General features: G+C 26.1%; 1 protein-coding gene across 1 annotated transcript in view; it reads left to right on the top strand.

The window, feature by feature from the left end:
• LOC100209306 (uncharacterized) overlaps nt 1-23,979 on the top strand; it is a 78,795-nt gene extending 54,816 nt beyond the window's left edge. Inside the window, exons 23-45 of the mRNA XM_065789610.1 lie at nt 1,668-1,834; nt 1,989-2,117; nt 2,460-2,535; nt 3,209-3,308; nt 3,447-3,557; nt 3,974-4,049; nt 4,794-4,883; nt 4,989-5,055; nt 5,153-5,329; nt 11,142-11,435; nt 11,535-11,747; nt 13,063-13,135; nt 13,484-13,787; nt 14,138-14,353; nt 15,606-15,706; nt 16,086-16,260; nt 17,452-17,618; nt 18,118-18,398; nt 18,569-18,739; nt 18,825-19,103; nt 19,283-19,408; nt 19,530-19,827; nt 23,752-23,979. Coding sequence (XP_065645682.1) covers nt 1,668-1,834; nt 1,989-2,117; nt 2,460-2,535; nt 3,209-3,308; nt 3,447-3,557; nt 3,974-4,049; nt 4,794-4,883; nt 4,989-5,055; nt 5,153-5,329; nt 11,142-11,435; nt 11,535-11,747; nt 13,063-13,135; nt 13,484-13,787; nt 14,138-14,353; nt 15,606-15,706; nt 16,086-16,260; nt 17,452-17,618; nt 18,118-18,398; nt 18,569-18,739; nt 18,825-19,103; nt 19,283-19,408; nt 19,530-19,827; nt 23,752-23,920 — 3,860 coding nt within the window. The 3' untranslated portion in view covers nt 23,921-23,979. The remainder of the gene's footprint in view (nt 1-1,667; nt 1,835-1,988; nt 2,118-2,459; nt 2,536-3,208; nt 3,309-3,446; nt 3,558-3,973; nt 4,050-4,793; nt 4,884-4,988; nt 5,056-5,152; nt 5,330-11,141; nt 11,436-11,534; nt 11,748-13,062; nt 13,136-13,483; nt 13,788-14,137; nt 14,354-15,605; nt 15,707-16,085; nt 16,261-17,451; nt 17,619-18,117; nt 18,399-18,568; nt 18,740-18,824; nt 19,104-19,282; nt 19,409-19,529; nt 19,828-23,751) is intronic.
• The last annotated feature ends 1,179 nt before the right edge of the window (nt 23,980-25,158 follow it).

The following is a 25,158-nucleotide window of genomic DNA, read 5'->3' as shown; positions in this document are numbered from 1 at the left end:
AGTAGCAAGAAAAATAGCAAAAAATACCCATTCACCATTTAAATCTTTACTGTGATGACAAAGATTGAAGTATTAAATTGCGTCACACAGCTATCAGAAAAATACTTTACGCATACATTGAAAAGTTCATTAAAATTGAGTAGTAAAACCTATTTTGTATTTAAACCTACTTAACCTTTTTCTTATGTTTTGATTAATATTCCTCCTGTGAACCGAAATCTTTACCAACTTCTACTACTTGTTTGTAACATTCGCTGCAGAACTTCCAACCTGACATTACATATACTTTTTTTTTTTTTTTTTTGCAAAACCTTTGCCAAGTCTAGAGAAATCATTATGTTGCCTAAAAAACAAATTTAAATAAGTTTTATAATCAACTGAAAATGTATTCATGAATCTCAATAAAATATATATTTTTTAATTAACATATTATTTCTGCTGTAACTAGAACTAGAAAAGTATGTCTCAACATACTTTTAAAGAAAAAAAAATTTGCTGATGTATATGAGTGTGTAAAAAATTTGCTGATGTATATGAATGTGTAAAAAATTTGCTGATGTATATGAGTGTGTAAAAATTTGCTGATGTATATGAGTGTGTAAAAAATTTGCTGATGTATATGAGTGTGTAATCACTAGTATAACTAGTTATTAAATATTGAAGTTTTAATTAAAAAAATCTACTTCATTACAAAATTCAATTTTTTTTAAGAAATTCTGAAAAGATGTTGTTTTTGAGTGCTTACAATGATCAAATATTAGAGACAATACATGAATCTAATTTTTTCAATAGACCTAAGATAATGTAATGATATACAATCAACATTTTTCTCTGGGATTTTGGGTGACAACCCCATCTTAGCTCCAAAAATCAATAATTTTCTAGTTAATAATATTGAATAAAATTGGATAAAAAAGGGTAGTGGAGGATTAGGAAAATCCTTTAAACAATTATCAAGATATATGCTAAAAAATTGCTTTGTTGTCTCTTCAGATAACAAAAATGCTGAATCAGCATTATTTCAACTGAGGGTATCTCCACAATCCATGTATATTTTTAGCTAAAAATTTTTGCAGTCAGCATTTATTTAATATAGACTGCAAATAATAGAATGACCCTGTTGTGATATTTTTAGAATACCCAACTCGAATAGATTTTAGTTTGTGAAAAATGTTATACTAACATAGTTCATTATTGGTTTGGGCTGTAAGTTTAAGTCTTATACCCTAATTGTAATGCAACTTTAAAGTTTTCAATTATAATATAAATATTTTTTTAAGTGCTACTGTATGGTATTTTTAAAATACTTTATGTACCTGATATATTTTGCATTTTTGATATTTTTGATATACATTACGATATATTTAGAATATCCAACTTATGTAGATTCTTATTTTTTTTAAATATTATATCAACACAATTTAGTTGTAAGTTTATTGTCTACTGGACATAAGACAATGGGTGTCTCTAGTCTTAATATTTATAGGATAGTTGGATACACAACACTTTCCTAATGTTAGGCAATTTAATAACAAGTTAGTTTGTGAAAAAAGTTTACATTTGACAAAATATCCTGTTTTATCTTTAATTGATGCCCATTGATATACAAAACAATTTTTTAAAATAAGGCGTTTCACAGTTTTTGCTGTAACTTTTTTTGATTTTAGATTGTAATGTACCTTTGGGGATGAGTAATAAAGCATTGCAACAATCTGCATACACTGCCAGTAGTGTATATAGTGATAAATATGCACCATTTAATGTGATAGTGACTAGTGATGGTTGGTGTCCTAAGGTTAGCAGTAGAAGTTGGATTCAAATTGATTTTGGAAAGGTATTGCTGCATACCATTAATTTTTTTAATACAGAATCTTTTTTTTTGATTTTAAAGACAACTTTGTTTATTGTAAAAAAAAAGATCAGTGTTAATCTAAGATTATTAAAAGCCTATTTTTTATTTTTTTATTTTTATTATATTTTTTGTTAAGAACGTTAGGATAGCAACTGTGGAAATGCAAAAAACATACTGGGATAGAACAACTGGCTACAGTTTGCAATACTCTGCTGATAATATTATATGGCTTGACTATTTAGAAAGTGATCCAGATGCAAAAAAGGTTTGTTTTAACAAATGACTTCTTTTACTTATTATTGAACAAAAGCAGTTAGAAACCGAATGTAATTAGAGTGATTAGATGTGACATAACTGATTGGATATGATGTGTTTTGAACTTTTACAACATTTTGTATATACATTTGAAAAAACTACTTCTGGAAACTCCTGGGATGCAAACCACTCCTGAAAAAATCTCTGATAAAAAACAAAAAATGATTTTGCAATAAAAATTTTAAAAATTCTAGAAAAATCTCTAGTAGAATCTTTAATTAAGGGGGAGGGGGTAAATAGGGGAGGGGTGAACCTTTTGTATAATCTATATTAAAACTATTGTAATATATAGAATTTAGAAAGTTACTGTTTCTCTGGTTTATGTACTCCTTCATTAATACAACAATGTCAAACTTTGTGGGAATCAGGTAAGAATTTAAATAAAATTTTTCTTTTATTTATTTTATTTAAAAAAAATTAAGTTAATTTTAAAAAATTAAAAACAGCGGAATTTTATTTGCATGAAATTCTTTTACATTTTTTCAGCATCAGAAAAACCTTTTTGACCTTGTTAAATGATTTCTTGTTGATCAAGATGGCTGATGAAAAATTCTAATATCTAGAAAAAATAAAATATAGTATCTACAGGATAAACAAATAAACTTTATTCTTGGTTTTTCAGTTGAGTTTGTGCTTTGTACTAAACTTGTTTAAAATTAATTTAGGTTAGATTTGGATTGACTTGAAAAATAGTTTGACAGTTTTTATCTAATCATTTTCAACCCCCAAAAAAAAAAAGCCACAATCTACCACAATTAGAATTTTTTTAGATGCTTTTGCTTTGTTGTGTCATTAAACATTTGTTTTCAACTGTAACATTTTAAATCTCTCCTTTCACCACTTTGCTATGCTTTATATTTTGAACAATTTAAAATTTTGTAACTTTATCAAAGTTGAGTTTTTTTTTTTTTTTTCTTTTTGTAAGGTAAAGAACACAGAAATTTGAAGTTTTTTTTAAAACAATAAAACTTTAAAACATTAGATTTGTAAAACACACATTTTTCATTTTATTAAAAGTATGTCCTTTTTAAAAAATTATAGATGCTTTGGTTGCTTCTGATTCTTGTTGGAATAATTTAAATACAATTCAAAATGGATTTGGAACTTGTGATTCTACAAAGAATACATCATGTTTGACAAAGTATTCTTAGATTTTTTCTATTTAACTACAGGCAATAAATTAAATATGTATATAACATATACATATGTACTATATATAGATGTGTATATATTTACTATTTATAAGATAATACATTCAATGTTTTTTTTTTATTTTAAGTAATGTTAAATGTGGTCAACTACAATGTTATGCAAAACAAGCAAAATCTATCAGACAACCTGATTACGGAAAATACTACAAACAGTTTACATATGACAATCAAAACTGCAGGTTATTATGTACTTTTTAACATTTTTAATAAATTTATTCCTTTGACAACATCATCATGTTGTCAAAAAAAGGTGGTTAGAGGTGGGTAAAGAGGTGAAAAAAGAAAAAATTAATAAAAAAGAAAGTGTAGCCTCCTCAATTGCAGTGATATATAATTAATTGTTTTTGCATTCTTTATAAAATGAACTTGGTGTTCTTTGTAACATGAAATAACTTTGTGGGCTTTATAACCTTAGATAACCTTGTATTTTTTATAACATCAAATGACTTAATTTTTGCATAAATAAAGTATCTAATTTAAAGACTTAAAGGCTTTACTGGCTTCTGTTCAAGAAATTTTAATTAAAAATACATCTTTGAATATTTTGTTGTATCGTTATGTTTTATAATATTATTTTATTATTTTTTAATTAAAGTGGTGCATCTATAACAGAAAGTGTAAAGGGCAAGTTGGGAATGGTTTTAGAAGGTACCAAATGTGGAATAAACAAGGTTTTAAAGTTTAATTTATATATGTAAATATATATATACACACACAGTACAAATTTATAATAGATATACTATGCAGGTGTTTTATGTTTTAATATGCAGGTATTTTATGTTTTAATATGCAGGTGTTTTATGTTTAGAAAAATTCCTGTGTAATAAATCTCTAAAACTTCAGGATACTCAATGGGGACAATGTTAAGTTACACTGAACTGTTAATAATAACCCTTATTGTAAATATCCTTATAATTTTGAGAAAACATTTGATCCAGCTATATAAATTACTAATTTATAACATATGCCTATTTCAATAATCTTCATGATAGACTTATGATAAGTCAAAATAAATGACACATTTTACCATTTGACTGTTTCATATGTAGTAGTATTAAGCAATTTTGATGCACTAAATTGCTTGTGACCCTATTTCTACATTTGTTCATACTTTGTGGTTTTAAGTGGAAACAAATTTTTTTAATAAAAAAGAAAAATTTATTCCAGTCTATGTATGCATTAAACTAAAGATGCATTGAGTCTCTCATCTACTCCTATATTGGTATCAGGTCATTAGTGATGCAGCATGTAGAACTTAATCTTAAGTAAAAGATTCTAAAATTAAGAATTTTTTTTAAAAAAATTCTTATTTTTCTGTCTTAAAATTCTACACTTTAAAAAAAAAACTAATGTCATTAAATTCAATTTTTTTTAAATAATGGATGATATATATATATATATTTTTTTTTTTTCAGTTTTGCTACAATACAGCATGCGGATCCACTGTTGAACATGGTTTTAATACATGCCCAATAGTAGATGGAAAAGAATGCTCTGGAAATGGGGTAATTTTATTTACTTTTTTCCGAACTGATTTTTTCATGAATTAAGTTCAAACATTGTAAATAAAATCAATCTTAATATATAGGTTTGTAAGCTTATTATTATAGGATTGCGCTTCAGATGGCACTTGTGTTTGTAATGATGGATATTCACCTGCTGACAACTGTGAAAAAAGTATGCCTATAAAATAAAAAAAATTTAGATAAAAAAATGGTAAATATAAAAATCTAAAAAAAAAATTTATGAATTTTTTTTTTTATTAACTATTAAGAACTTAGTCCCATTAATGGTGCTTGGACTAGTTGGTCAATGTTTACCAAGTGCTCCAAAGGCTGCGATGGAGGTATCCAACAAAGATATAGATTTTGCTCTTCTCCCAAGTTTGGTGGCAATGACTGTGTTGGTGTATCTGCTGAGGAACAACCATGTAATACTCAATCTTGTCCAGGTAATTTTTAAATATACTTCTAATCATAGTTACATGTGTTATATATTGAACATCCTAATTATGATTGATTTTAAATTTATCAAATTAGGAGAAAAAAAGAGTTTATTATTTGTAAGTTTTAAGTTTCAAAGTTTTTAAGAACTTTTTAATATATAATCTTAAACCTAATAGTTAATTTATATCGGCAACCAAATAATTTTAAACTTTTTGGTGTACTGCTGATTCGTTAATAATAATAACATATAAATAATGAGAAACAAATAGAAAGTTTTACTGTATTCTAATGAGAAACAGTGAGACAATTAGAAACAGTAAGACAATATAAAATTTTAATATCAGCAGTTGCTAATATTAAAACATTTTGACAAAGTTTGGTTTGCTAGACTTTTTATTAATAAAGTTATCCTTGATAGGCAAATACTTTTTTGTTTCTAATCATATATGTTCTTGTATGAAATATTTGTATTCGACCCTTTTTTTCCTTTCATACTTCTCTAATAACTCGAAACGTACAAAAAAAAAATTTAAATTCTGATTAAGCTTTATACGCACAATATAGACATATATAAAATGTAGATATATATAAAACATATAAAAAGCAATACACTAAATTTATATTCTAAACATATATAAAAACTTTGCTAATAGAGAGATGTTTGTTTTATTCAGAATCATTTCTAAAGCATAACTTAATTCACTTGTATTTTTTGAAGCCTGATTCATATTTCCTAACTGAAAAACTTTTGATTACTCATGTCAATAGCAAGAAAAGAAATACAAGATTCATTTCACAGGATTGAAAGGATGTTTGGCAGGACCAACAGCAACTAACAAAAAAAAAAGATCTCATAAATATAAACTGAGCAAAAATAATTTTTTTAGCTATAAATTAATTTCTCAATAATTGTAAGTTAATAATAATAATATTAATAAATTGTTTCTCAATAATAGTAAGTTTTAATTTCTTCGAGTGTGCTTTAAGGTCTTTCTTTAATTTGGATCAAAAAAAGTAATAATGAAAAAAATCAATGTCACCTACAGGTAAAAAAAAAGTTTTTATTAAAATACTCTGTTACTTAATCGCCTTATGAGGCATAACGCAAATTTCATTAGTGTTTTCTGATGTTATTTAACACAGGTGCTTTTAATTTTCACAGAATTTTACTCAATATTCTATACTAAATATTGCAACACCTAAACTATTACTTCAAATTTTATTATAAACTTGTATTATATTTTACTATAAATTGTATGCATATTACATTTTATATATATTTTTTCAGCCCTCGAAATTAGGGTTGGCATTTGACAATGCTGACCTAACTGCCGACCTAAAAGTGTTTGAGGTCAGCAAATAATAGCCAACCTCGTTTCTATATTTATTGTTATCCTTTTGTGTAAAATATTTTTTGCCAATTTCTAACAATGTTAAGTTTAAGTTGCCGACATTATTTTTCCGAATTCTGAGTATTGTATAATATTATAAGTTATATACATTATATTTTATATACATATATACATTATATTTTTTATATACATTTTATTATTACATTATATTATTTTATTATATAAATTATATATATATATATATATATATATATATTTATATATATATATATATATATAGGCATATATATATGTGTGTGTATATATATATATATACAAATATATATTATATATGTATATATATATATATATATATATATATATATATATATATATATATATATATATATATATATATATATATATATATATATATATATATATATATATATATATATATATATATATATATATATATACAATTTCATTACCTTGGGTACCAATATTGTCTCCCAAATTACATAAGGTGTATAGGAAGGCAGGATATAAAACGGTCTTTAATTCAAACCTGAACCTAAAAGCAATATTAACATCAAGAAATAAATCCAAACTACAAATGAACAGCCACCCAGGAGTCAATCTTATTAAATGTCATTGTAACAAAAAGTATATAGGTGAAACAAAAATGCAAATAAAAACACGCATGCAGCAACACAAAAACAATACAATAGGAAATAAAACAGAACGATCTGCATTAGCTACACACATGAGACATTGTTCACAACAAATTAACTGGAACAGTTGCAGAACTCTAAAAGTTGGTGCTAAAAATTTGATAGGAAAGTTCATGAGGCACTCGAAATACAGTACCACCAATGTGCCCCTCAACAAAACGGTATCAATTTAGATGAGGGTCAATATGTGTCAACAAAATTTTGAACACCATTTATGGCGCATTTACGTCAGAAAAATATGAAACCATCCCATTGACATAAAATAAAACTGCCGTTTTAAAAATAAGATACAAAAAAACAAAACAAAAACAAAACAAAAACAAAAAACTTTAAAGCTGAACACGCTGGTTACAATAATCCAGCAAAAATTTCTTTAATAAAAATAAATAAATAAAATAAATCTAGTATCGAGAGAAACTCGTATTAATTAATGTTTATAAAATAATAATTTACATATATATATATATATATATATATATATATATATATATATATATATATATATATATATATATATAATATATATATATATAATAGGCCGGATCATAACTTAAAAAAATTTGGAAAATTTCTTCGGGAATTTCCAGTAATTGGCTCTCAAATACGCTGAATGCAATGCTGCAAACTGTTTTTCGCTACTACTTTGCTATACTTTGTATTTTTACCTTTGAAGTTTTCAAATAAATTAACTTAAAAACGCTCATTTGTTACATAATTTATTGATTGAATTTATAATAAAATTCAAATTGTTTGAACAGTCAAAACAATATATCATTAGCAAACGTTGATTAGAAACTATACTTAAATGTTCTTAAATTCAGATTTTGTGTCAAAGTGAGGCATCAACTTGCGGCGCTCCAGTTGAACGCGAATATAGCCATCACGTTTTTTAATCACACCAGTCACAATTTTAATCACACGTTCAACACTTTGATTGTGACATGGAAATGGCTCAATGTCAATAACTATGTCTTCAACTGACGAAAGCCATGCCAATATTTGTACAGTTGGAATATGTTTTGTCAGAACAGGTTCCAAGCGGGGCTGTGTTTGCCAGTCAATCAGTTCTTCATAACTAGTCGCTTGAAATCGTATCTCAGGGAGTTGAAATTTTCGATTTGGTATGTCATCTTCACGAGCACGAAGAATTCTCTTCAACGCAAGCTTACGGATCACTTGACGGTTGTCTTTGAGCATAGCCAGAATAATGCTCTCGATATGAGCCGGGTAGCTATTGCGCTTCAAAACTTGCTGAACAATTATTCGATAACGCACAGGAAGAAATTGTGATGTTTCTATCATTTTATAATAGTGTGGAGCAGCATTCCAGCAGTTTGAATGTTTCTTAATGTCAAACCAAACAACCGCATATGAATTCACAATAAATTTAGCCAAAAGTATTAGTTCATTTGATGGATCTTCAGTAGATATATAGAGGCGTAGAACATGGTTTGCTAGTGTCGACCACCTTGCATGGTTTAGTCGCCCAGGTGTTCTAGAATTAAATCTATCTGGTACAACACCTGTCTTCACCGCATTAACAATTTCGAAAAAGTACAGTTGATCACTGCTTATCAGCTGCTTATTGCATATAATAGGTTCACCAACAAATATGGCAAAGCTGACTATGGGTTTCTGAACAGACATTGAAATAGACTTGCCAATTGGTCCATTAAATGAATGGGGTCCAGTTGTTGCACCATCTAAGGAGTGAAAAAGATGTCGAAAAGGAATCTCGTTCAGATGTAAAAGACAAATGGACCAGTGCAGTGGTCGACCAAGTTCAATTTCCATTCTGTGTATAACTCCATTGTTTAAACCAGTATTAACGTTAGTTGAATCAGAACCAATACAAACAAGGTTCGTGCAGTCAACAGTATCAATTATTGAATCTGCAATGGATTTGGCTGATCCACTTGTTGGCGTACAATGATCAACATACTTTGAATTTGGCTCTGATAAAATGGAAATATGTTCATCAGAAATCACAGTCTGCCTATCCCCCTCAAGTTTTAAAGTCTGATCTTTCCTTCCATCAAAATACAATCCAGTAATTCTACAATCAGCATTTTTACAGGATGTTCTCAGTAGTTTTCGTTCTCTGCGAATTTTATTCCGATCCACTGGCCCCATATGTTCTATACCAAAATCAACCAGAGTTGCTGATACAATCGCGGCAACTGCTCTATCTGATATGCCAAAACCATCTGCTTGTAGAGCAATATTTTTTAAACAACGGTTTTTCAGACGAGTAGATGTGACTTTGGTATCGACATCTGATACGGAAGGGGATTAAGTTTCGGTGTCAGAATTGTTGTCTGTTTCATTATCTGATTCATTATCAGATGCTTCAACGACTCTGGCACACTTAACTGCAGTCTCTTCCTTTGATAATGAAACAGATTTTTGTTTCAAACGCCTCTCAGCACGTGCGGATTCCTTCTTGTCGATTCCAGCTATTCTTCCAAAACGTATAGTGCGTTGATCAGTTAGGAAGTCATGCTCAATTGCTGGCACCTTCAGAACCATTGGACAGCAACAAGATGAAAGTTCTTTGCATTTACACGAACAAATGTCAAACAATGTGTCAAGATCTTTTTCTATTTCATCTTGTTTGACTGTTGCAGACTTTGATCGAATCACTTTCTGAACATTGCCTATGTACTTCTCCAGCTGTAATTCTATGCCTCGAAGACTTATAGTAGGAACTGATGCTTTAATCCATATCTGAGAAAGTTTCTCTGCTAGTCTCTTACAAACAGACCGTAGTGGTTCAGTTTCATAATTCTTCTCAGACATGTATGCTTTGCCTACTTGCTTGTGGGTTGGCAAGCAAAAATTAGGTAATTCACGACCTTCTCCAAAAAGTATATGACGATTCTTTGAAGCTTTAGATCTTGAAATCATTATTGTTTTACAATTTTATAACATATCAGAATTTCAGTTAATTTCTAAAAATACAAGATGAGACGGATAAATTCCGCAATCAGTTGATAAAAGCAGAAATTAATAAACAATCATATAAAAATAGAATAATATAATAATAATAATAATATAATAATAATATAAAGTTATAATAGCGTTGGAGTTAATCATATCATTAGGGTTAATTTAGTTAGGTAGGTATAGGTTTGGTTCAATTTCATAACCTTGGGATTATATCTAGTATTAGGGTTAAATGCATGTTTCAGTTAATGCATGTACTAAAGTAAATATACTTAGCATATAAAACCTTAAAACTTAAAAATGCAAAGTATAATCAATTCTTTAGAAATATTTTTTTTGTAAATATTAAACAACACTATATCACGCCACTTTTCATAAATTCTAAAAAAAATTAATTTTTTATGATCCGGCCTAATATATATATATATATATATATATATATATATATATATATATATATATATATATATATATATATATATATATATATATATATATATACCTATATATATATATAGTTATATATATATATATATAATTATATATGTATATAAATATACAAATATATATTATATATATATGTATATATATATATATATATATATATATATATATATATATATATATATATATATATATATATACATTTATAATTATTATTATTATGCATTTTTTATTATAAATATATCTTTATAATATATTACATAAATTACAAATATTTTGTACAATTGTTATATATTTAAGTATAAACTTGTTTTAACCACATATTAAACATAGCTAATTTTTTTTTTTTAAATACTTTTAAGTTGCTGAGTCATGTCTTGCAATCAAAGGTCTTTTAGAAAAACAAGGACAACCATTATATGATGGTATTTACACAATTAAACCAACTTCTACACTCACATTAAATGTTTACTGTGATATGACACGTGATGGTGGAGGTTGGACACTTATAGTATCTTCACACTCAAGTTCATGGGATGATAAAAATGTTTGGTTGAGAAATATTGATAAACCAGATCTTTTTAATGATTACTCAATCTTTAAATATGCCAATGAATTAAAAACTAGCTACAAGATTCAAGATGACACGTTTAACTAAAGATTAGAAGCAAATACACTAGGTAAATTGGTTTTTAATTTTTTATTAAACAGTTTTTTTTAAAAAAATAATAACAGAAGTAAGAATATATTTATAGGTCGATGGGGTGGAGTATTTTCTGCTCCTGCAAGTTATAATATATCTTCTACCAATGCTAAACAAACTAATGTTGAAGTTCTTAAAAAATTTGATGATTGGGAATATGGTACTCAAAGTATTAATAAGCGTCTTCCATATGTTTCTGGCTATACTATAACAACATCTTTGGATGTCTCAACAAATTATTGGGATTCGTGGGGTTCACTTACTGGTATGCTATTACTGTATAATTTCTACATAATTGTATAATACATCCAAATATCATTACTTTAGAAGAGAGACCTCAAAATTTGTAATCCATCAGCTATCTCTGCTTGAATTTTTTATTTACTTTTTAAATTACTTAATTTTTAAATTTAATTTTTTTTTCAATTTTCTTAAATATGCGGTGGTGGTAATATTTACTTAAGTAATGCAGTAGTGGTGTAGTGGTAGAGCACTTGCTTTGAGAAATTCCAAGTCAATAGGCATTTAGAAAATTTGTCATTCAGAAGGTATAAAAATTAGTGGCCTCAGGTACAATAAGCTTTTTTTTAATTTTACCTAGGGCCACAAGCAATTGTACATAGAACTGCTCTCTGAAAATTAGGTTTAACTCCATAATAAATTGACAACAAAAATAGACACAAATTTGATTCAAAATTTATTTAATCATAGATTATTTTTAACAAATTTATCGTGTTACTTAATTGCAACACTTAAATAAATAACAAAATTGACTAATAGTTTTGAGCAAAGTTGACAAATAAGTCTACGCGTAAAATTGTAGTCCTAAAACAACTGCGAGAATAAAAAAGTTATTCACCAATCAAAGTTTAACAATCGATCTCATTATCAAGCAAATTCTTCAAGCACATATGGCTCAAGGTACAAGCAAATTATATTGCCCTAGGTATATAAGACCTAGCATAGCCTCATAAAAAAATGTAATCTATTAACAAACACAAGCTAAGAGGAAACTTGTTGAACATCGCATTTAGTACTTAAGTAACAAACAATGTAATATATAAGAACTTATAAAAAAACATTTCCTTTAGGATTGTAAAACAATTTAAGAAACCAGCAACAAAAACTTACTTTAGACCATGAAAAGCGTTTTGCAATTATAAATTGATGTAGCAATGCTCTCTAAGAATCAAAATTAATAAATATTTTTACAACTAATCACCTCACAAACTTAGAACTTAATAGTTTTCAAATAAAGTTGGGTGGTCCTAGGTACAAGGAGGCCCTAGGTACACAAACTTCCCTTATATTTATTGAAGTTTAAAATTTCTATTTTTTTATTAGCATTTTTTTATTTTAGACTTTTTTTTATTATTTTTTTTCAATAAAACATATTTTCTTTTACCACTTTCTCTACCAACTTTTTGTATTCAACAAAAAAACTTGTTGTTAATTAAACATAAAAATAGTTTTAAATATACAATTTGTTATTGAAAAACTAACATAATATAATGAGTAAATAAGTATATATAAATTTTAAAATATGAAACTAATATTTAATTTTTTTTAATAATTACAAGACAATCAACCTGGTCTATATCCATCAAAATGGATAAGAGAAAAAATGAAAATGGATTATCCAGAACATGTATGGTAAGGTGTTTTTTAAAGTACTAATAATATGTTATACTAGCATTTTTTTTTAAACTTTAATTTTTATTTATAATTTTGTTTTTTGTTTTTGTATTGTTTGCTTAGTGTAAATATCAAGTTGTTCATACTTTAAAGAAATAGTCTTAGGTTACACTATGATTATTTTTTTGAAACATAGTCATCTTTAACAAGTTTCTATCTAATAAAAGATATTTAGTGGAAGTTTATATAAAGCAGGAATTTTATTTAATATTGATTTCAAAAATTCTAATTTCAAAACTTGAGTGGAGATTTTTATAGATAATTTTTGTTTTTCTATGTATAGTAAAAAAGTATTATCCTTACAAGGTATTGGATTAGAGAAGGCACCTACTTGTATCCCCCATCATGTCTTAATCTACTATTCCGAGGTTTATCAATTTCAAATAAATTTAAAAGTGGAATATATGATATTGAACCTACTTCGGGAAAAGTTGTGAAAACGTATTGTGACTTTGATCGATATGGTGGTGGTTGGACTTTATTAGCAAATGTTGTCACTAAAGATTGGTCATTAGAGAAAATAAATTTTACTCCATTAAATCAATTGTTTACAGCAGACTTTTCAATTGCTGGATTGCTTGAAAATATGAAGTTAAAAGATCTAAGTGAGGTAGTTTATGATTTAACCTGTTTTTTGTTCATTAATTTTTATTTATTATATTTTCATTTGTTTCATTAAAGTTTTATACTATAATTTTTTTATACTATATATGTGTGTGTGTCTATATATACATATATACATATATACATATATATATATATATATATATATATATATATATATATACACATATATATATATATATATATATATATATATATATATATATATATATATATATATATATATATATATATATATATATATTTGTATGTATTTATATTAATATTTATTTATTTATTATACATTAAATACATTTATTTATGTTTATTTATAAAATGTTTTTTCATTTTTGCTAGAAATCTTACCAGATTATGTTAGAAGCAAACGATATGGATTCAAATGGTGGAATTTTTTCTATACCTGTTGAACACAACTCGTTGTCATGCTCAAAACTTTATAAACCAACTCTCTTAAAAAAATTTGGAACTTGGAATGAATTAGTTGAAAACATAGCTAAATATCCACTTTGCGTAGCTTCTAATGAAGGATTTTTTATGGCAGCAAATTCATTGGTGTGTTTTAAACTTATTTTAGTTTTTTATACTTTTTTTTTTTTTAGCAATAAAAAGAAGTAATGCATTGTTTTGTTCTTTTTTGTTTTGTTTTGCAATATAATTTGATTACTTCAACATATATTGGCATTGTGTAGCAATATATTAGTTTGAAAAATAAAGCTACATATTTGTTTTAATCATAGATAAAACAATATAGAATGATAATTAATAATAGAATAAATAAAAAATTAAACGTTGTTAAACATAGAAATTTAACATAATTAGAAATTTGACATGCAATCCTTCATCAGAAGAAAATATGACTTAAGCAGAATTACTAGGAACCTTATGAGATGTTACTACCCAAGCATTATTTAGTATGTATAATAAATATGAGAAAATTTGATTTAAGTGTGAAAAACAATACCTTAAATAAAAACATAATTGAAAATATATGAATAATAAAAATAAATTAAATTTGAAAATAAATAATTCTTAAAAAGTTGTCAGTTTATGATCTGTGTTTTCTTAAACTTATTAGAATCAGTAAAATCAGTAGAATCATAGCAGAGTAATAAATGTCTGAGTATATTATTGCTTTAATATGTTATTATAATGTATATCTTAAATACATTATAATCATGTACTGATGTACATGTATTAGGAACTAGTATTACGACTTGTGGAATAATCATATGACTATGTTATGACAGACACAAACTGAGTGGAATAATCATATGAGTAGAATGATGTCAGTTGAATAACTGCTTGAATATAGAAAAAAAAGTAGGAAAAAAAGGGTTGTTTTTAAATAGAATGAGTAAAGTTAATGAAAAACAATTGGAGTAGGAAGCAAAAGTTTAAATTCTGAAAAAAAAGAAAAATTTGCTAATTAGCTAGCATTATAAAAAATTGTTTTTTGGCAAAATAGTTGTCATATTGGTAAAAGTATATGTTTGCAGATAGAAATATCATTTGAAACTATAGAAATACAAATTTTTGGTACTATATATATTTGTATAGTAAAGCAGAAATGCACAAAGAAACATAAAACAGCACATTATATATGAAAAATTTTTGATATATAAAAAACATATAGTATAAATAATAATTGTTATATTAACACATGAAGTTTTTATAGCTAACAATCTATTTTTTATAGAAATGTTTTCTTTAAAACATTAAGTTATAGATTAAATTTGTAATGAGCATTGAATTTAATTAAATTACTAAATTGCTTATAGTTAAGCCTAATTAAGTTTTATTATAGGATGTTGGTGACAACTATGGTGTAATAGCGGGAAGTGGAAAGTATATGACTTCTCTTGAGAATCCTTCTTTTGTTCGGTTATGGATACGAGAAGGTGGAAGGTATTACTTTGTTTTAAACTTTATTCTTCAGTAAAATTGATTGTTTTATATTTTTACTTATTTTTGATATCTTCATTATCAAATATATCTCTGTTATCAAGCGTGAAATCTTATGAAGCATGCAAGCATGTAAAATCCTACAGGACACTTCTCTTTATTTGCATAAAATTAAATTTTATTTAAAGTTTTTCTTTACTTGCTTAAATGTGGGTACAGATCAGAGGAGCTTCATAATCTTGCATCTTCCTAGTGATAGTGTTTTTTATAAAAATACTTGTTCTGTAATATAGTTTCAGTTTTGTTCTGTAATACAGTTTAACATTCGGAAGAGCAATATATATAAATATATATGTGTGTATATATTTTTTTTTTTTTTTAGTCGCTATTCATGTAATGACTTGCGAGTACGAGGACTTGTTAATGGCCAGTTATACAAAGATGGTTTTTACATGTTGGCAGAAAATCAACCTGCCTATTGTGACATGACATCAACACTAAATGAGGCTTGGACTCTGCTTGTTGCTTCTGCATCTGGGGGATGGACCTCAGATCAAGTATTTTATTAAAGTTTTTTAATATAAAATATTGATTAGTTCTAAGCAGAATTTTTTATATGATGATGATATATGGACGGGATTAGTGATGAATGATATTGATGGGTTAATTCTAAAATATTGTATGTCCATTTTAGACAGTTGTGAGAAAAATGATTTTCAAAGTTAAAACAAAGTTTATACAAATTCAAATATTTAAAAACAATATAATTAAAAGTTTATATTATTTAAAATATAATTAAAGTTTATATACTTAAAAACTGTATAAATAATAGCTTATACAAATTCAAATATTTAAAAACAATATAATTATTATTTTATTGTATTGCTTTAACACTTCTGTGTATAATATTTGTATTTATCTCCGTTCATCAAACCTATGTGACATACAATGTGTATGCATTGAAAAAAACAATAAGATGGACATCCAACACTTGGTTTTTATTGAATAACTTAAAATGGATATCTCCTCCACTCCTTATAATTTGGTGATGGTAAAAGGCGCATCGACATTTCAACATTCATAATTTAATATAGATCGACATTTCAACATTCATAATTTAATATAGCGCAAATTTGGATATACAATTTTTTAGAATTAACCCATTGATATGCAGATATATGCATATGTATACATAAATATATATGTATACATATGCATGTATATACTCATTACTGCTCATGATTCTAAACATATTTTAAGTACATATATAATAACATATATAATAAGTACAAATAAAAAATAAATTTATGTATTATATATTTAAATATTATATATATAAATATTTGTAGCTCACATAGCTAGAAAGCTCATGAGTATTTTAATTATTGATTTTTTTCTTCTGATTATCATCGTCATTGTCATTATCCTCATCAATCATTGTCAATTATTATCATTACATCAGCCATTATCATTTTTGTTTTAAAACTAAAATTTGGAATGGTCAAGAGGCATGAAAAATCCGCATCAATATTTATTATATTGATAAAATATTTAATATTTTTTCCTCAAACCATTATCTGCACTGAGCAGTTATTTGAAGCTTTTTTTTTCATGATTTATATTATTTTATTTTCAGTTTTTTTTTGTTTTTTTATGGTTTTTATATATAGTTTTAATTTTTTTTATTTTTTTGGCTTGTAGAGTGTAATGGTTTCCGTAGAATTTTTCAAAAATTTGTTTTAATTCAGGTTTACTCCAGAAACACAGGTGCTCCTTCACTGTATGAAGATTTTTCCATTCTCAATAAAGCAAACACAATTAAAAAGTTGTCTAATGGTAGAACAATTAAATATATGCTTGAGGGAACCGCTAGAAAAAGATGGGGAGGGATATGGGAGTCTTCTACTGCATACTTGTAAGTTTTTTTAAGTTTTATTTGCAAATTGAAACCTATAAAAATTGTGTTATAAAGAGTATAATGTTGAAGAATATCACTTCATAATGACTTTATTGTGTGATTGGGGCAATCACTTATTTAAAAATACAATTGATTGATTGTTATAAATTTCAACATTTGTGGATTTAGCATTGCTTTCTTGTACTCTTTTTATAAATCAAAGTTTATAACAAGATCAAGCTGCAATAATTATTATATATAATTATAACAACTTGTTCTTCTTATATACTTTGAAAAAAAATATAAAATATAACCAAACGTATGTTTTTGTGATATATTTTGATATAGATATTGATATATTTTATTATAGTTCTTATATCATATAAACCATCTGCTTTCTGATTTGTTTTAACAAAGAGTTGATCATACTGCAATTTTTTTTTTGTCAATAACAAATAACAAAAAATAAATATTTAAAAGATCAATGTATTTTTTATTGTATTTTTTTTTTTTTTAGATTTAATGCTGCATCATGTCAATCAACAAAAATTATAAATCAATTCGATTCATGGGATAATGGGTCATGGTGGCAAGGTCCATATCCTTGCCTTCCATTCCTCTCAACAGACACTACCAAAGAGGGGTTATTAATTACCAGTACTGCTGAATATGGAGGAGTAATCATTTCTAGGAATCCTAAAGGGTTACCGTCTAGTTGGATTTTAAATAAGAACAATAATCCAGGAGTGATTTGGTATTGGCTGAATGAGAATGACTGTGATAGTAACTACATGCCTAGTAATTTTTTTATGTCTTGTAATTTTATGTCTTAATATTATGAACATATATCTTGTATATATTCATAATATCATAAATATTATTTATATTTTCATATATTTTTTAACTTTTTGTAGTACATACAATTTTTTCATTTTATTTTACATTTTATGTTTTATATATTTTTTAAGTTAGTGGTGGTCTTTCTCCTTGGAGTGAATGGAGCAGCTGTTCAGTTTTTTGTGGAACTGGAATACAAAGTAGTCAACGGTTTTGCAATAATCCTTTACCGAAGTGTGGAGGCAAAGAGTGTGATTCTGTAGAAATGTTTAGAGAACAATCATGTGTTGGAAGTTGCTTTAGTTAGTTTTTTTTGTTTTTTTTTCTTTTATTTGCTTTAAAAATTTTTTTGTCTTTTTTACCTGACTAAAAAAAAATTGAATTTAGCTACTCAGATACGTTCCTCTGGAGATAGCTATTGTATTGAACCTGAAGTTGGTGGATGTGCAGTGGCTGATAATACAAAACTTGTTTTTCGACCTTTATCTTCTTTTTGTAATAATGAGGCTTCCAATTTTGTTTATAATCCAAAAACTGGTAGTCTACTCCATAAATGCAGTGGAAAACTAGTTTGTGCTAAAGATGGTATCAAATATTCTTCTCCGATTGTAATTAGCTCAACTTGTAAAGAGTTTACTTCAGCAAGTCAAATACAGAGAACACTGTGTAGGTTTTTAATTTTTAAATCAATTTTATAAAAAGAATCATTTTTCTAACTCTAGCGAAACAAAAATTTTGAAGGGCAAGGCTATGTTATGGCTATACACTGAGTGTGGTGTGACCAAGGATGTGCTTACAACTTTTTGATATTTGATGCTTTTAATTAAACATTTTTTTAACATTAGGGAAAACTTATCAAATGAATAGTTTATGTTTTGATCCGAATGGGGGCACTATTGCAAATGGAGTTAATCTAATTCTCTGGGGAGGATGTAGAGATACAAAGCAAATGTTCTTGATGTCTGGAATAGGTAAATATATAGTTTGATGTTGAGTTTAACACAATTGTCTGCGTAATTTAATATGAAAGTATACTATTGGTTTTTAATAAAATTTATTTTGGAATACAAACAGAATTTAAATTCGATTTAGCTAATGGTTTTGTTTCTGTTTCACTTTTCAATAACATTGCAAGTTTGGAAGCTTTAAAAACAGGCAAACCCATGACAACAGGTTTTGTTGATAATTTTGATTTACCACCTTATGATATCAGTAACAGTGGAATTCGCATGTGGGCATACTTTAGAGCTCCTCATTCAGGTTTCTACTATTTTATGGTCTCTTGTGATGATATGTGTGAATTGTTATTTACAAAAGATGTGACGAATTCAAATTCAGCTACAAAGATAGCTGGATGTTCTAGCTGGACTAACAGATATGAATGGAACAGGTAATCACAATAGTTATTTATGTTTTAACCTAGATCAATGTTAGAATTTAAAGATTTTTGCTATTTGTTTATATTAACAAACAATTACAACTACCCTTGATCTGTTTTTATAAACGAAAGTTGCTTGAATCTATTAGTTACTTTTATTTTATTAAATTTATATATATATATATATATATATATATATATATATATATATATATATATATATATATATATATATATATATATATATAATATATATATATATATATATATATATGTGTATATATATATATATACATATATATATATATATATATATATATATATATATATATATATATATATATATATATATATATATATATATATATATATATATATATATATATAAATATGGAAAAAAACACAAACTGAAACTTTTTAGTCCCTGTGTAACAAGATATACAAATAATATATATATATATATATATATATAAAGCATTCTGGTGGATGTAAAAATGGATAATGGTCAATCAGTTGATCCAGCCAGAAACATGGAAAATGTTTCCATCAAACTTTTAGATGAATGGTATTTTGAATTGAAACAATGTGTGGTTGAACTTAAATCTGAAGTTGAATGTCTTTGTAGTGAAAACGCAAAGAAGGATGATATTATAAGCAATCTAAATGATAAATTTTCTAAACTAGAAAGTTTAACAGCAAAATTTTACCACTCAAGTTTAACTACAAAATCAATGCGACCTTCATATCTGGATATTGCCTCATCATTTATCAAACCTGGTACCCCAAAATCTTACAATTATAAAAGCAGTATCAGAAAACTCAAAAATTAGCAAAAAAAGTCCAAAAAAGCCATATTTATTGGCATCTCATCAAACAAAAGTAATCTTCTTGAAAAAAAAAAAGAAAAAACTTTGAAAGACGGTTCAAGATATTTTGCATTCACTAAGTCTTAATGTCAATATCAAAGTATTTAGTTCAAACCAAAAAATAAATGTAAAAAGCCGCAACCAACAGTTATAGTTGAATTTGAAAATAACAATGCACGCAACCAAGTAATTGCAATTACTAAATACTTTGTAAAGGTATATATAAAAACATACACATTCGACCTGAACAAACTATAGCTGAACAAGCTGAGTTTGTTAAGTTATTGAAAGAAAGACAGGAGGCTAAACTTCAAAGGACCAAACAAACCAATTGAAGCAAAGTTTATTGGCGCACTCAATAATTTGTTTTTGTATTAATGCATACAATTTGGCACAAAGAACCTATGAAGCTCCACGACCTTACCAACGTTTACAATACCACAGAGAAATCATAAAGAACTGTGCTCAGCGGTATCATTTCTTTAACAATAGAGTTGCTTCGATTTGGAATTCACTACCAGATGATGTTGTCATGCAGCAAAGCACAAACTCTTTTAAAATAGCTTGGACAAATACATTGAACAAAATTTAAACTTAATAATCTAACGAAACTGCAAAATGAAAATGCAGTCCTGAAGTTACTTTAGTTTTCTCATTCTTTGGCATTTGATGTTGTTGCCTGCAACAGATGAGATGCTTTTTGGGTGTAAATTAATTTACTAATACTAATACATATATAAATATATATATATACATATATATATATATATATATATATATATATATATATATATATATATATATATATATATATATATATAAATGAATATAAATTATATATATATATATACATATAATTATAAAAATATATATACATACATTCATATATATAAAAAGTATACAAATAAATATAAATTATATATAAATAAATATAAATTATATATATCAATGGAAAAATATATATATATATATTTAATATTAAGTTGGCATCTTTAATCCTAAAAACTCTACTAATAAGTGCTCTTCTAATTCTTGAAACTTGACTAAGTATTTTTTAAAGGCGTTTGTGGTTCCATAATCATTTTTTTTAGCTTTATAACTTAAACACTCAAATTGCTAATGATAATATCTCTCAACATCTATAGCTCCTGACATCGTCATAAGCATCTTTGTAGCCATGTTTGTAATTTTGTATTTACCTGATGAAACAAGTTCTAAAAACATAGTATTAGTAATTAAAGCACTCGGATTCCTATTTGCTTCGCAGTAGAATAGTAGGTATATGATATCATATAGCACTTTAATTGCAGCATAGTATAAATTTAAACATGTCATCATCAAAACATCATAATATCAAATGACTTGTAAAGATACTAAGGAAACAGCTAGACAGGTTTCTTTAGAAAAGAGGAAGCTGAAAAGAAAGTCAAGTCTAGAAAAACAAATTAGAAAAAAAGAAACTTCAAAAAATAAAGATTATGTTGAGTCTTTCATACGTGATGATAACTCAAATAGAATAGAAATGGAAGATGAACCTGCTTCAACAGATAAATGGAAACTAAATTTTATGTCCATTAGTAATACTGCTGAAGCTTCTTTGAGATTTGAGATTTTACCAGCTGCAACATCAGCAGTAGTTTCAGCTTTTCTTCAAGACCTTATTCTTGGTAACTATTTAACACCTGAAATGTCCTATTTGGCTGTAGATCCTAAGAAAGTTGTTAGACCTAGGAAAGCAGTAATGACTAAAGAAAAAACATCTGAAGAAAAGAAGTTTCAATTACAACCTATCAAAGGTATATTTGCTGATAGCAGAAAAGATTTTACCAGAGTTTTAAAGCACAACCCTGTAACAAAACGATTTCATCAAAGGGTTGTGAAAGAAGAACATATTACTGTTACTTCTGAACCTGACGGTCGCTATATTACACATTTTACACCCATGAAGGCAATACCTCCTAATAAGCCTGTTAAACAAGCCTCTAGAAGTAATTGGAGGAGATTCAACAAACGCTGTAACTGGTTCAGCGAAAATCTTGAACAATTAATAGGTAGAAAGTGTTTCTGGTCTATTTGTATGCTACATTGCAATGAGCTTCCTTTGAGGCACATTATTGTCACTCTGGATGAACCCACTAATTCAAATATTGGTTTCACTGGACCAATTGAAATATGTCACTATGCCAAACAAATAGTTAATATTAATGTCATTTGTTTTTTTCTTTTTCATATCTGACATCTTAAAAATAAAAAAAGTCCCTGGTAGGTAGAGAATTTTTTTTCTTTCTAATTTTTTTATTATTACTTAACATTACTTGAAATTTCTAAAAAATAAAAAAAAAGCTCTGGTAACAGTCGGGCTCCCAGCTTGTCGGCCCTAGTTTAATTTTGGTTTTTCGATGCCAATCATTTCCCTAGTTTTTTTTATGTGTTATACACAAATAAAATGAAAGTTTCACAGATGTTCACTAAGATATAACTTTTTTTAATTCGAAAACTACATTCTGAAATTCGGATAATTTACGATTTTACGATGACAAAAAAACAGTTCCCCGGTAAGTAAAAAAAAAGTTTTTTAATTTTTTTTTTACCTACCGAATTTTTATTTATCATATATATTGGCACTATAATATTGATGCTAGAAGTTTCTTTGCTCATTTTTTTTAAGTGACGTACCCTTAAATATATATATATATGTATATATATATATATATATATATATATATATATATATATATATATATATATATATATATATATATATATATATATATATGTATGTATATATATACATATATGTATATATACATATATGTATATGTATATATATATATATATATATATATATATATATATATATATATAATATATATATATATATATATATGTATACATATATATGTATATATATAGATAGAGAGAGAGAGACACACACACACACACACACACACACACACACACACACACACACACACACACACACACACACACACACACACACACAACACACACACACACACAAGCTTATATTAAAAAGGAAAAGATAAGTATTTGAACTTTGCTTTAACAGATTTTCTGAACAAAAATCATCTCCAATCAGTTTAAACGTTGGCGTCAAATACTACTTGGAAGTCAATTTGTTCAATAGTGGAGCTAGTGGGCATGGCGCTGTTGGCGTTGTATTGCCTAATGGTGATGTTGTGGCGCCAATTAGTTATGACTATCTTTCGGAAATATAGTTTTTTTGTTTTTTTTTTGTCATTTGTTTCTGAAAAGATTGAATTTTATATTGTTTGCATTTTTTGCAACTATTTTTTATTGTCATTTATAAATGATAAATGTATGTATATATATATATATATATATATATATATATATATATATATATATATATATATATATATATATATATATATATATATATATATATATGTATATGTATATATGTATATGTATATATGTATATGTATACATATATATATATATACATATATTATAATAATTTTATTGCTTTTTACTTTCTTTTTTTGTATATATATTTTATGAATATATTGAAAAAGTTTGTAAATATAACTTTTTAAAATTTATTTTAAAACTTTTAAGTACTTTTTGTAGTTATTTTTTTCATAAATGTAAATTTCTGTCTTGTTAATCTAAATTTTTAATTTATGTTTTTTAAATAAATGAAATAACATTTATAAACAGTTTTCATTGACTAGCTCTGCGTTAACACAAAAATGCTCACCCTTACTTTACCATCCCTACTTGTTAGACAATATTTTAACTTAATTTTGTCGCCAATATCTATATTTACTTGTTATTCAATTATTTTTATTAATATATAGACACAATTTTTAATGATAGTGTAAAAAATTATGATATAAACGAACAAGAAGAACTCTTGAAACAGAAGTTGTAGAATTGAAAGCTTTTTGGTGTAGTTTTAAGGCGATTTTTAAATTATTCGAATTTTTTTTATTTGGAATTAGCTTAATTTTGTCAGCGTATTATGTCCAAACAAGATCTTTTTATTTTATAATTTTTTTGCTTTGAGATTTTACATTTAAAAAAATTTTTCACTTTTTTATAAAATTTTCAAAACTTTTTTTACTACCCCTAATGAGCCTAAAAAACAATATTTTTAGATTAATTTTGCTCAACAGCGTTAACCGGATTTTAGTTAAAAAAAATTTTGAAAAAGTACCTTAATCCCTATAGATCCTAATTTCATTCTGTTCTGGTTTATGTTAATTAAATATAGTTACCAAAATACAACATTACCATAAATTTTGACAAAAAATTTCAGAATTCTGACCAAGTAAGAGCTTATAATTAAGAAAAAACTTTTAATTAACGATCTTAACAGATCATATTAAACTATGAAGTTCATTTCACCTAAATAACGCGTTTATTTAAAATCTGGCAAGCAATCGTGATTTTTAGGAGATTAAAAAAAAAAATCTTTGGTCTGTGTTTT

Source organism: Hydra vulgaris, chromosome 02, assembly GCF_038396675.1.
Source record: "Hydra vulgaris chromosome 02, alternate assembly HydraT2T_AEP".
In the NCBI taxonomy this organism is placed as follows: domain Eukaryota; kingdom Metazoa; phylum Cnidaria; class Hydrozoa; order Anthoathecata; family Hydridae; genus Hydra; species Hydra vulgaris.
The sequence above is the reverse complement of the archived record's forward strand: the minus strand, read 5'-3'. Positions and strand labels throughout refer to the sequence as shown.